At 36.5% G+C, this 15,534-nt stretch overlaps 1 protein-coding gene across 1 annotated transcript; it reads left to right on the plus strand.

Moving 5' to 3' along the window:
- Positions 1–495: 495 nt before the first annotated feature.
- Positions 496–9,896, plus strand: LOC144348124 (solute carrier family 28 member 3-like). Its single transcript, XM_078007618.1, has 10 exons — positions 496–627; positions 970–1,253; positions 1,668–1,809; positions 3,255–3,446; positions 3,679–3,840; positions 4,141–4,394; positions 7,286–7,454; positions 8,125–8,301; positions 8,895–9,075; positions 9,793–9,896. Exons 1-10 carry the CDS (start codon positions 496–498, stop codon positions 9,894–9,896), a joined length of 1,797 nt encoding a protein of 598 aa, XP_077863744.1.
- Positions 9,897–15,534: the final 5,638 nt, after the last annotated feature.

Raw genomic sequence — 15,534 nt, forward strand, 5'->3', positions numbered from 1 at the left:
GACGTTTTTGCCAAAATGACCTAAACTTGACCACAAAATCTTAACAAATAGGAAAAAAAGATAAGCTGGAGGTCAAAACAGTGGCTTATACTAGTATATGTATAATTTAACTATTGGAGCATGTACCAATTATCACAATGATAACGTGATACATTCTGATAACATTTGCGCCACCTAGCTTTGTGCTGTGAATGACTGTCGGTAATGAAAGCATGATAGTGTTTTGATGTGTGGTCATACGCCCATAAAATAATGTTCTTAGAGATCAATTATATTTTACTAGAAATGAAAACACAATTAATCACGACCATAGTTTTAAAAGGCATTGCTTCCTACGCCGATTTTATGCCACATAGGTGCTTCGTTGCTGTTATTATTATATTAGTATTGTCAGTCCCCTCATACACGTAGTGATATGATTTGATTATTGCGCTACATTGTTGAATATGTATTTGAATTTAGGATATCAACCAACCTGATGGAGACATTCGTAGTATGGAAGAAGGACACAAAACCGATACACGCATCAACGACACTGGAGCACACATAGAGAACGTCATGGAGAACATGGAACTCGAGCTTGAAGAAAGGCTTGACGATGGGCCAGCCGAAAACTGTTGTACTAGGGTGCGCATTTAAATCAAATCCACGGACATACAATGCTACTACAGATAAAAATATTTGTTTAATTATTTTATTTAGTTCTGTATCTTTATAAAAACAGCAGTATGAATTCCATACAAAATGTATTGGTCGCAAACATATCTATATTCGTGCGATGAAGAAATGCTTCTGTGATTTTTTTTTATTTAACAGCAAGAAATATTTTTTTTTCAAAAATACAATATCAAACACAGTTACATAAACAATGTAACAAATACACAAAGTTATCAATCATTGATCGAATCGGTTGACGGACAGTTATGGCGTGCAGATTCCTTAATAATTTTTCCCTCACCTTTTCCCCAGGGAATAGAAAGGATCCAGGACACACTACACAAGTGGTTCACAAAATACAGACGTTGTCTGTGGTTAACTACAAAGGTTCTCCTCCTCGCAATGTTCGTGGTTTATTTCGTGGTTGCCCTGAAATATGATATAAACAATGCCATGTCACTGGTCGTGTTGACAAGCTGCGTGATATGTTGTGTTATGTACGCTCTTATCAGAGACCATTGCGGTGACAACGTGTACCGTGTATGTATAAAGCCAATCAGACGGTTCATCATACAACATTACAACATAGTGAGATGGTGAGTAGCTTCTGCAATGCGTCACGTGTGTCCTGTGTCAGTTGACTCAAATTAGCGTCGGTTGAGAGGTTTGTATTCTTGAACAATTTGTTTGTACGATAAAGGTAAAGCAACTCCATTTTATTTTTAAAATATTAATGGAAAACCCAAATACAAACCATATGTAAGACTAAACAACAATTCTGTTTAAAAAGATGGTGCAGTGACCAGTCTTTTTCTTTTTCAAATTTTTCATTAATGTGTACAGTATTATAGCAGAAATCGGAAAGAAAGGTTTTCCTCGGTCGTCTTTGGTGTATTGTGCACACTGACCTGCCCCAGACCATTGTCCTAGTGTTATCTAAGTGACAACACCGGGACGGATCGTCTAAAGTAGCGATGACTTGTAACAAATCAGTTTGTTCTCATTCGCAGGTTGAGCGGTATTGTCGTGTTAGTGCTACTTATAATTTGGATTGCAGTAGACACGTCCAAGAATCCAACAAATATGCTGTCACTAGTCGGACTAGTTACCATCATTTTATTCTGTTTCATATTTTCCAAGCATCCCTCTAAGGTATATATATGTGAACGAAAAACTATCAAATCATCCTATGTAATTTTCACTGAGATACAATTTTGATATTTAGTATAAACTAAATAACAAAGGACTACAAAACTACACTGCTGTTGCCTTGATACAAGTACCGTTCACATTTGAGATCTCGGCACGTGCTGAAAAAAACTCGATCACGTCCCGATCGATGCTCGGGACCGAAACGCGGCACGTACCGAAATGTACTGCCTGGACAATTGACACGAACCGGAATCACGCCTCTGTGGTGAATTGTAGAGAACGTATACTGATTCCTACTAGTATGACATGACGATTTAGGGAAGTGCAGCTAGATGTGTTCAGATGCTGCACTAACGGTAGACTGTCGACAGTCGGTCGTACCTAATATTAATCTGTTATTATTAATACATATTTTGTATAAATGTAATAGGCGTGAATAAATTGCCAACGCCGGGCAGGAAGTATGAAGTGCTGTTAGGCACGAACGACTGTCGCTGCAATTCACTGGTAAGATTTCTTACCAGATCCGGGTACTTTCATATGCAAATGAATAGTCGCGCAGATGTCTATCATTTTATCGTGGCCAATCGTGAAAAGGGTCAGGGGTCGCCGGCTACTAGGATCGCCCACGAATTATGCGAAGCTTGTTTTTACTGTACTATACGCGGTCACGACACTTTCCACAGCAGTTTTTGATGTCACAAACAAATCTTGACGTGAACAACCAACGCATTTAAGAGGTCATTAAGAATCAGTTTGCATGCATTATGTTAATATCATTTATTTCGTGACGTCTGCATCAACTATTCATATCAACTAGAAGCCTGTAGACGGGGACAATCTCTCGGGACTAAATTCCCTCGCGTGAAATTCCTGGAAACAATAGGCTCGGGGACTGTCGACAGTCCACACTAATGGTTGAAAAGAAATGAAATGCACAACGTTGTATGTGACGCATGTGTATAGGCTGCAACTCGTTTTTCTTATAATGCTACAGCGACGTTAAAAATAACTGTTTTTCGAATCTTCCTTTGACGTATTGAATAACAATATATATTTGACGTAATGAATTATACCATAATAGCAAATGGATATAATTTAAGTACTAGTATAGCAATTAATATTATCATCACATGCGTAATGCTTTTCATGATTGGGTCAAATAACAGATCAACGAATAGGGCGCGAATTTGACACGATTCGAGTTGTTTCCGATTGGATCCCGACTAACTTGAACGAAACTGATGTGACCCTCTGCAAATACGAATGATTAACAATGTCGGCACGTGCCGAAATCTCAAACGTTAACGTAGCAACTGATCACTTGTGATATACGTAATATTGACGTCATAACAATGCTTTATGCTAAATAAGGCATATTATTGTTTGTTTATTTCATTCAACAAATTACGAAATTAACCACACATCATACACTTTAATTGTAGATTTGGTGGCGGCCAGTGATATGGGGACTGGTGATCCAGTTTTGTCTGGCTATAATCATCTTACGCACTCAGTGGGGATTTGACGCTTTTAATTTCCTTGGAAAAGAAATTCGTGTATTCCTCGATTACACAGACGCTGGGACAACGTTCGTATTTGGACCGCAGTATTATATCCACAGATTTGCCTTCAAGGTCAGTAGCGGTATTAGGTTGACTTTCTCTGATTTGAAAGTTTGTCGATGAAGTTAACGTCATCAAGATTGTATGTAACACTAGAAACTTTCAACAAGCGGCAACTCGAATAATGATACAACAAACCACGCTTTAACAAACAATTCAAAGGAAGATCATTCAAATAAACGAATTCGGTAGAAATCTACAGATGGCGTTGTCACGTCCATTGTTTTGTTTTTTTTTGTCCAAGATACTACCCATCATGCTGTTCCTAAGTTCCATGGTTGCATTGTTGTACCACGTGGGCATAATGCAGGTGGTTATCAGTAAACTGGCGTGGTTCCTACAGTTCACAATGGGATCATCAGCGACGGAATCTATAAACGCGACTGGGAACATCTTTCTCAGTGGAGTTAGTATCCAAATACAAGAAATTTCAATTATATATCCATGTTATAGCCATTGTCCATGTATTTATGTATTGTAAAGATGTTGTAGCTTTGAGGAAATGTAAGAGGTAAAATTTTTGCTAAAAATTCCAATGAAATTAAATATAGCCAATGGAATATTTTAAACCTCACTCAAAATAAAACCCGTGTTTGTTTCCACAATTTTAATAGACAAATAATTAATATGTTGCATTAAAATATTTGCATTAAAATATGTTGCATACAGGATACTAAGTCATTATTACTAAAAATATTTTTTTTAGGGAGAGGCACCTCTCATGGTAGCACCGTACATAAAGAAAATGTCGGTATCTGAAATTCATGCTGTGGCGACTGGAGGGTATGCGACTATCTCTGGAAGTGTCATGGGTGCTGCTATTGCATTTGGCCTCAGTCCTTCATACCTAATCACTGCCTCAGTTATGTCAGCACCTGCATCTTTAGCTATATCTAAGCTGTTTTATCCAGAAACAGAGAAATCACCATCAGACAACATATCCATTCAAACAAGTATACCGTAAGTGACTGGATAATTTTTACAACAGTAGCAATCGTATAATATTCATGGCCTACGCTGAATTATCTGGTCACATGAATGAATGAATGAATGAATGAAGTTTATTTCACTATAAACATATATACATATAATAATATTCAAATAAATGTGATATATAAACAGATGAGTAAATAAAATTAAATAAATAAATCTATAATTTGAATTTTAGATATATGTATTTTTTTAGATATTTTTATAAATTGTTTATAGTGAGGATCATGGAAATAGTTCCCTGGAACTAGTCTAGTCCATGACCCTTATAAAGAATGAACAAAATAAACAATAAATAATAATATTAATAAGTCATATACAGGTACATAGTTGTACATTTAAATAATTGAATAGATTCAAAATCTTAAATTAACAAAAGAGATGAAAGAAAATGAACAACGTAATCATCTAAAGTTAGAATAGTAACAATAAACAAATATATATATATACAAAAAACAAAACAAAACATATGAAATGAAATTATAGTAGACATTTCGTCGTTTCACTGACTTAGGAGAGCATTTTTTAATTTGAATTTAAATGTGTGTCTGTTCATTTCATTTTTGATTGTGCTAGGAAGGGAATTCCAATGGCGTGTTGCAGTAAATTTAATTGTTTTTTGGCATAAAATTAGATTCCTTTTGGGGATATAAAAACTATCAGCCATGGCTAAACGTGTTGCATAATGATTTATTGTATGTGCAAAACGACAATTTTTTACATCAAAAACAAATAGACATGTTTGAAGTTTACATAACTTGTAAACATCTAATATTCCAAGTTTTTTAAACAAGGGGGCAGTGTGAGCATGCATGTCGGAGAATGTGATGAGACGTACGACTTTTTTCTGGAGGCGCAAGATTGGTTCAAGGAAAGACGAGTATGTGTTTCCCCAAATCTCTAAACAGTAAGAAATATGGGGAAATATTAAAGAATTATACAGAAGAAGAAGAATTGATCTTGGAACATAATGTCGAATCTGTGAGATAATACCCACTTTCCTGGAGATTAATTTAGTTAGAAAATCTATATGAGGTTTCCACGTTAAATTACAGTCAATTGTCACGCCTAAATACTTTGTGGAACGAACGCCCTCTATTGGTGACCCATTAATGATCAAACTGCCCTCTGTAGTAACTGTTTTTTGTGGTGACTTTATAATCATGTAGTTTGTTTTCTGTTAATAGTTAGTTGGTTAGCATTACACCATTCACAGACTTTCTGGAATTCGTCTTTAATGTCCGAGAAATAGATTGTGTTGTCCTTGACAGATTTAAACAGAGTTATGTCGTCTGCAAAAAGACAAAAATCGAAAACATCGCTGGAATTTGTAATATCATTGATATAAACTAGAAATAAAATAGGGCCTAAAATCGATCCTTGTGGAACACCACACTTTATTTCTTTGAAAGAAGATAGTGTGTTATCAATATTGACTGATTGTAAAGGTAGTTTTCAAACCATTGTAACGGAAGACCTCTGATATCATAATGTTCAAGTTTGTGGAATAAGATTTTGTGATTAATTGTATCAAATGCTTTTTTCAGGTCAATAAAAATTCCGAAAGTAATGCAGCCAGTGTCCATATTATCTGCGATGTTGGTGACCAGGTCAGCTAGGGCGAGTTTAGTGTTATTTTTTTTTGCGAAAACCAAATTGCGTGTTTGAAAGTATGTGATTTTTTTCAAGGAAACTTATAAATTGTTTATTCACAATCGATTCAAATATTTTGCTAAGGATTTGTAGGATTGAAATAGGGCGATAGTTACTGGGTACTGGGTACCTTTTTTGTAAATGGGTGTTATCTTAGCAATTTTTAAGTCATCAGGAAAAACACCTTGGCTTAACGAACAATTGATAATGTGAGCAATGGGTCGGGCAATAATTTTAGCTGAATGAATTAATGTTTTAGGGTGTATTTTGTCATGTCCTGCTGATTTATTGGGATTAAGGGATTTGATTTGATTGAAAACTTCGGACTCACTTACTGGGTGGAAAAATAACGAGTTTATTTGACTCCCGGTGAGATATTGTCGAAAGTCACACGTGTTCGTTACACTAGCGGCAAGGCTCGGACCAATATTTGTGAAATATTTATTAAATTCTTCACCGATATCAGAACTTTTCGTTAAGAGTTTGTCGTTGGATGAATTTAATTCATGGGGGGCTGATTTTGTTTTTGTTTTATTTAGAACCTCATTTATAACCTGCCATGTTTTATTTGTGTTCCCGCGGGTAACAACAAATTTATTTGAGTAATAAGTCTTTTCTAGCCGACTTTAGCAACTTAGTCAAGACGTTTCTATATTGTTTATATTCGTGTGCATTTTGGAGATCTTTAGGGTTATTTTTCATTTTAATAAATAATTTGTGTTTTGTGATGATTGACTTCAATAGTCCTCTAGTTAGCCAAGGTTTTTTAGAGAATTTTTTTTTCCGAACTTTTTTCCGTTTAAGATGCTTCATAGAAACATTATTAAATTTGACATAAAATTCTGCATGTTTTCCAGACTCCGTTTTGATATCATATTTTTGACACACATATGAACATTTGATTTGAATTACCTGTCTCATTAAGAGATTGTAGTTATGAGTAACAATTTTCTGCCATAAATAATGCTACAAATAAATGAAACACGAGCGCTATATACAAATGACTTATCTACACCTGTATTGCATGCTTTGCTTTACATACCTTACAGTTTTGTAGAAATATAAAGTATGAAAATAGTGAACTGAACACTCATGTACATGAATGCTTTACTTGCCGACTTACTGTCAATTATCAATAAATTAAGTTCTTTTCTTCATATTATATATACATAACTCTTATGACAAGACTATATTTGTTCACATCACAGAAAACACCAGAATGTGCTCGACGCTATTTCGAGTGGTGGATTGGCCGCAGTCACGCTTCTTGTCAACATTGCTTGTAATTTCATTGTGTTTCTGGCCATACTCGCATTTTTGAATGCTGTTTTGTCATGGGCAGGTGGAATGGTGGGTTATCCAGAGCTGAGCTATGAGGTTAGTACTAGTTCATTGTCGAATTTATTACTGGTACAAGCCAACCATTGAGTCAAGAAAAAATAGAACGCGTCAAACTATAAACATTAGGTTATTGTCTGTGCCCTTAAGGGTTTGTTTCATAAAGCAGAGTCTCTGATAAAGATTTTCACCGCCGATAATAGTGAGTTGTGTTAATCTCAGATTTGTATAGGTAAAGGGAACGTGAGGTTCAGCGATGTAATAATGGTAAACTAAATTTACAACTAGAAAACTGGAAAGAATAAAATTACGTCCATTTCAGACAGAAGAAATGCAAAACCTTTGAGTGGGAATACAAATGATTATGATGCTCCCACAATTTTATAAATATTCAAATGAACCAGTGTAACCTTTGATCTGTGTGACTACAAATTGAATATATTTCAAAATGTACTGCACACCATGTAGTAACAATTGAACCATTGGCAACAAAATTGTGCAAGTAATTGTTTAGTGATTGAAAGGCAGGAACTCATAAAAGAGGTCACTGAATGTAAAAGTTGCCACTGAAGAGATTCTATAGGCAATTCATTATTTTCGATTTGACTGTAAGATGAAATTCTTATTAATACTTTTCTGATTTTCCATAAAAAACAATGGTAGTATGTATGTAGTACATAACTTAAATTAACTTAAATGTGTATTCTAGGTAATTTGCTCATGGGTGTTCATACCACTAGCGTTTGTAATGGGAGTTGACTGGGAAGACTGTGCTATCGTGGCTGAACTCATCGGCATTAAGATCTTTACCAGTGTATTGGTGTCATATGATAAACTTTCTGTCATAGTAGCAAACCGTGATCTTGGGTTGACTCCGACAATATCGGTAAGTTGTTGTAAAATGGACAGCATTTGGTGGGGGATATTTACATTCATACGTTTGAAAATTCACATGTTTCTGACAGCGCTGTTGATACCGAGCTAGACGTAAGACAAATAACAAAACATTTTATCGCATACTAGTGATTTTTAAATTGGAAATTACCTCATCTAATGTAAGCTAATGCTATGTTTAAAAAAAAGAAGAACTCTCTTTTTCAATGAAATGTTTACCACATATAGGTAATAATTTATGCGCCTGGGTTATCAATGCACCTTCTCAGAAATCAGATATATAGAAGATAATATTTGGTAATCGTAGTCCTAAATAACTATTGACAATAGCTAGACGTTTCGAGCAATGGCTCTTTATCGATAGCATAGAAGAAAGTGTACACTTTCTTCTATATATCATATTTATCAGTCCGAGCAGCGTTTATTTATTTATAAACTACTATTTCTTAGAAATCAGGTCGGCGGAGGACTGCCATCTGACCAGCCCATAGTAGGATATAACAATGGATCAACACGAGTTGTAAATGCATACGTTTACCTGTATCTTCTCCATTATTTAACATAACATGTACTATGCCTTTATAGCCTCGTTCTGAACTCATCGCTACATATGCTATGTGTGGGCATTCTCATCTGGCTGGTATTGGTATTGCATTGGGGACGCTCATAAGCATTTGTCCTGAACGCAAGAACGATATCAATGCCATCGTTGTCAGGGCACTTATTGCCGGGAATTGTGCCAACTTTATGACAGCTTGCATAGCAGGTAAGGAAAGACGGAAATACATATTGATGAATGAATATTAGTACTTACAATAGTCGATTTTTTTAGAGAATCCATCCTCAGGCGATGGGGCGCTCTGTTATGTCAAATATATCGTCAATTCGCACATTCTAGATTTGGTACATCTACTGAATCATGTCCAAATATGTAGTGATGGTTCTTTCAGTGCCACGGGCTCTGTCAACACGCGAAGAGTGATCCATGTTGAGCGTCAAAAATAAATTCAGCAATTGGGCATCACGATTAACAACATCACCCTACTGTCGTGCCCCCATCTGTGAAGTCTGTTCATCTGGGTCTGATTTGTGGCATTTGCAAATGGTCAAATACAACTCCTATTGCGTTAGCCTTGTTTAGTAGTGCTGACAACAGGGCCAGGTACACCTGTGAAACAAGTTGAAGCAAGTGTGCATATACAAATTATTATGTTGTGTTTTGTGCTTATTCTGTACAAAATAAATCAAACTAATATAGATAAATGGACCAAGACACATGAAAATAAAAATCACAAATGCTACTAGTCAGTCATTTTAAAATAAAATTAAATCTGAAAATAACTGATGTATGTCGGTGATGTTGGATGATATTCATTCCAAATTTGAATAAAATCGGTCTAAGCGTGCTAGCGAAAAAGCTAAAAATATTGATTTTTACCTTTGTAACCTGCTAATAACATTTTGTTTATATTATCAATTGTAGGCATTCTTTATCAGGAAAACATGGACATTATTCCAGTGATAGTGAATATTACTTTGAATGCTACCAATAATACGGACAGTCAGGGCCTTACAACTGTCATTTAGAAATAACTGCACACTGTCACCTGGAAGCTTACGACTGTAACACCGATGTCACTGTAAATAATAACTCGCACCGTAATGCTGCCATGTAGAAACCACCTCTATTAGTTCTAAAATGATATCCCAAATAGTATATTTTGTGTCCGATTATTGTAAATGTATATGGTATGTGTGTATGTAATTGGTGAACAGAGCATATATTCCTGAAACTCAAAGGACACCATGGCTTTAGACTGTTTCGACAAGAACCACAAAATTCATCTTATGCCACACTCATTCTTTTGGTAAATAAGAAAGAAGGGGTTGTTGGGTTTTGCAATGTTCGCAAACTCAATGGCGTCACAGTGTTCGATGCAATACCAATGCCACCACCCGAAGACATATTTTCACGATTAAAAGAGGGTCGGTAAAATTGATCTAAAAAAGGCGGCTAAAGAAAGACAGCCTTTCTCACACCTGATGGTTTATTTCAGTTTATGTGAACGCATTTCGGGCTTATCAATGCACCAGCCGCTTTTTCCGTACGATGCGAATTTTGTTGGTAGGTCTTGATGGTAAAGTTGAGAATTTAATTGATGACATTTTCATTTATTCAATAGTACAGGACGTGTTGGCTCGTTTAAGAAAGGCAGAATTAACCACAAAACCTTCAATGTTTCTTTGGTTTTACTAATGTATAGTGTACTGGTCATCAGTTAGGTGACGGTATTTTGCAAATATTACCAGATAAAACAGAAGCCATATAGTATGCAGCCCGGCCGGAAACAGTGAAGCAAGTAAGGTCATTTTTCAGCATTTTTCATAGCAGCTGCTCTCAGTGATTTGACCAGAAAAGGTCAGCCAAGAAAAAAAAATAGTCAGGGGAGATCGCCAGGAACGTACATTTAATCACTTGAAAGTTTTATTGAGTAAGCAACCAATTTTAAGGTTGCCTGATTTTACTGAGAGTTTTATTATGAGAAGCGTTGCACCAAAAGTTAGGCTTGGTGCAGTTTTATTGCAATAATATGAGGAAGGAAAATTTCCAGTGGCATATGCCAGTCGTAAATTGCTAGCCAGAGAGAAGTCTTATTCTGTAATAAGTGTCCTCCAGCGTTCCTTTGCAAGCAAGACTCCTGTATTTCTTCATCGTTGTGTTGCAGAAACCATTGACTGTCATCCATTTCCACACCCTGGAACCCTCAGTGCACTTGCACAATGCACACTTCCCCAGGCAACCCCATATTTTAGTGAATTTTTTCATTGTATTTTTCTGTGCGTTTCTTGTAATTATTTTGAGATGTATTAAACCAAGAGGTTTAACTTGATATTTTGGTGTATGTGTATTTCATTTCCAGCACTATTGTCTTGTTTTAGCAGTGATAGAATGTCTAATTTGAGTTCTGTGGGTGCCCCTCTCCATAGCAATAAGCAGGCATTGCATTGCACATATTCTTGAAATTAATAGGACACCATGGCTTGAGACTCCACATAACATAGCTGCATTTAGGTTAAATTGTCGTCAGTTGCTAGTATATTGACCACCTTTGTCTCACAATGAGATGGTACTTTTTAGGGTCTAGATAAGTACAATACAAACGTTTCATTATTGTACTTGCCATCAATCAGGCAGCACACTCTGCCATGCTTTAAAAATAAGAGTGGGTTTGGTAAATTCAGACTTGAGAAAATATAGCACTACAAGTGTTTTGCCAAATTGGTAGGCAGGTGGATACAACAAACTACTTCAAATATTCAATTCTTGTATTTATTTAAAAATCAAATCAGAATGAACTAAAATAAATTTCCCAGAACTTACAAGAATGTAGTTTTTAACAATTTAGTCTAAAATTTGTATTGCATTTATACAAATTCATACTGATACATACATAGTATATTCTGGTTAGTATACTGTGTCATACAGCGATATTTACAAATGGCACGACCTCAATGTATTTGGTACATCAGTCATTCATGGGTCCATAACTGGAACTCGTAATCGAAAGCCACCGCCCTGTAATTCAACAAAGCAATTTCCACTGAATACAACACATTCAATTCCCCACTAACATCACTTTCACGTGACAAGCCAAATTTACCCAGACTATCTATTAATTAATTCAAAATGCCCATCGTAACATAAACACAGTGCCTTGTCAAAAAAAACTAGAACGCTTAAATATAGTTTACATTGTTATATGTATATAGATATGATTCTCTGTATACCTGTTGTCGAGGTAGTAGAGCCTCTAGATTGCTGAGGAGACTTAATGATTACAATGCCCACCTTGAAGAAAGTTGGAATAAAAGAGATGGTTAGGTTTGAAACAGAAGAGTATTGCTGCATCTGCGAGTTTGGCAGTCTAGGTATGTTTTGAACACTGTCACTTGGCGCAGTGTGGGAGAGCAGACAATTCGTGAATTGACTTGTGTGTGGCTATTCGTATTATGTTTGTATACCACTAGTATACCACAAACATGTCTTAGTTAGTTCTTGAAACAGGAAGTTACAGAGACTTTATTTCACCTCCGTGAAAATGTAATTACTAACAAGATTATTAACTATGATAATAAAATCGTTTACAGTAATGAAAGCAAAAGTGTAACAACACAAATTATGAATGACAATACAACCATTAACACTATAAACTGTGAACACGTTACCATCGACACCAACACTTCATACTCACAGTATAAATGGTGAACACGTTACCATCGACACCAACTCTTCATACTCACAGTATAAACTGTGAACACGTTACCATCGACACCAACTCTTCATACTCACAGTATAAACTGTGAACACGTTACCATCGACACCAACTCTTCATACTCACAGTATAAACTGTGAACACGTTACCATCGACACCAACTCTTCATACTCACAGTATAAACTGTGAACACGTTACCATCGACACCAACTCTTCATACTCACAGTATAAACTGTGAACACGTTACCATCGACACCAACTCTTCATACTCACAGTATAAACTGTGAACACGTTACCATCGACACCAACTCTTCATACTCACAGTATAAACTGTGAAAACGTTACCATCGACACCAACTCTTCATACTCACAGTATAAACTATGAACACGTTACCATCGACACCAACTCTTCATACTCACAGTATAAACTGTGAACACGTTACCATCGACACCAACTCTTCATACTCACAGTATAAACTGTGAACACGTTACCATCGACACCAACTCTTCATACTCACAGTATAAACTGTGAACACGTTACCATCGACACCAAATTATCATAATCACAGTATAAACTGTGAACACGTTACCATCGACACCAACTCTTCATACTCACAGTATAAACTGTGAACACGTTACCATCGACACCAACTCTTCATACTCACAGTATAAACTGTGAACACGTTACCATCGACACCAACTCTTCATACTCACAGTATAAACTGTGAACACGTTACCATCGACACCAACTCTTCATACTCACAGTATAAAATGTGAACACGTTACCATGGACACCAACTCTTCATACTCACAGTATAAACTGTGAACACGTTACCATCGACACCAACTCTTCATACTCACAGTATAAACTGTGAAAACGTTACCATCGACACCAACTCTTCATACTCACAGTATAAACTGTGAACACGTTACCATCGACACCAACTCTTCATACTCACAGTATAAACTGTGAACACGGTACCATCGACACCAACTCTTCATACTCACAGTATAAACTGTGAACACGTTACCATCGACACCAACTCTTCATACTCACAGTATAAACTGTGAACACGTTACCATCGACACCAACTCTTCATACTCACAGTATAAACTGTGAACACGTTACCATCGACACCAACTCTTCATACTCACAGTATAAACTGTGAACACGTTACCATCGACACCAACTCTTCATACTCACAGTATAAACTGTGAACACGTTACCATCGACACCAACTCTTCATACTCACAGTATAAACTGTGAACACGTTACCATCGACACCAACTCTTCATACTCACAGTATAAAATGTGAACACGTTACCATGGACACCAACTCTTCATACTCACAGTATAAACTGTGAACACGTTACCATCGACACCAACTCTTCATACTCACAGTATAAACTGTGAAAACGTTACCATCGACACCAACTCTCCATACTCACAGTATAAACTGTGAACACGTTACCATCGACACCAACTCTTCATACTCACAGTATAAACTGTGAAAACGTTACCATCGACACCAACTCTTCATACTCACAGTATAAACTGTGAAAACGTTACCATCGACACCAACTCTTCATACTCACAGTATAAACTGTGAAAACGTTACCATCGACACCAACTCTTCATACTCACAGTATAAACTGTGAAAGCGTTACCATCGACACCAACTCTTCATACTCACAGTATAAACTGTGAAAACGTTACCATCGACACCAACTCTTCATACTCACAGTATAAACTGTGAACACGTTACCATCGACACCAACTCTTCATACTCACAGTATAAATGGTGAACACGTTACCATCGACACCAACTCTTCATACTCACAGTATAAACTGTGAACACGTTACCATCGACACCAACTCTTCATACTCACAGTATAAACTGTGAAAACGTTACCATCGACACCAACTCTTCATACTCACAGTATAAACTGTGAAAACGTTACCATCGACACCAACTCTTCATACTCACAGTATAAACTGTGAACACGTTACCATCGACACCAACTCTTCATACTCACAGTATAAACTGTGAACACGTTACCATCGACACCAACTCTTCATACTCACAGTATAAACTGTGAACACGTTACCATCGACACCAACTCTTCATACTCACAGTATAAACTGTGAACACGTTACCATCGACACCAACTCTTCATACTCACAGTATAAACTGTGAAAACGTTACCATCGACACCAACTCTTCATACTCACAGTATAAACTGTGAAAACGTTACCATCGACACCAACTCTTCATACTCACAGTATAAACTGTGAACAAGTTACCATCGACACCAACTCTTCATACTCACAGTATAAACTGTGAACACGTTACCATCGACACCAACTCTTCATACTCACAGTATAAACTGTGAACACGTTACCATCGACACCAACTCTTCATACTCACAGTATAAACTGTGAAAACGTTACCATCGACACCAACTCTTCATACTCACAGTATAAACTATGAACACGTTACCATCGACACCAACTCTTCATACTCACAGTATAAACTGTGAACACGTTACCATCGACACCAACTCTTCATACTCACAGTATAAACTGTGAACACGTTACCATCGACACCAACTCTTCATACTCACAGTATAAACTGTGAACACGTTACCATCGACACCAACTTATCATAATCACAGTATAAACTGTGAACACGTTACCATCGACACCAACTCTTCATACTCACAGTATAAACTGTGAACACGTTACCATCGACACCAACTCTTCATACTCACAGTATAAACTGTGAACACGTTACCATCGACACCAACTCTTCATACTCACAGTATAAACTGTGAACACGTTACCATCGACACCAACTCTTCATACTCACAGTATAAAATGTGAACACGTTACCATGGACACCAACTCTTCATACTCACAGTATAAACTGTGAACACGTTACCATAGACAC

The sequence above is a fragment of the Saccoglossus kowalevskii genome, chromosome 6 (assembly GCF_978046115.1).
Source record: "Saccoglossus kowalevskii chromosome 6, keSacKowa6.1, whole genome shotgun sequence".
NCBI classification, from domain to species: domain Eukaryota; kingdom Metazoa; phylum Hemichordata; class Enteropneusta; family Harrimaniidae; genus Saccoglossus; species Saccoglossus kowalevskii.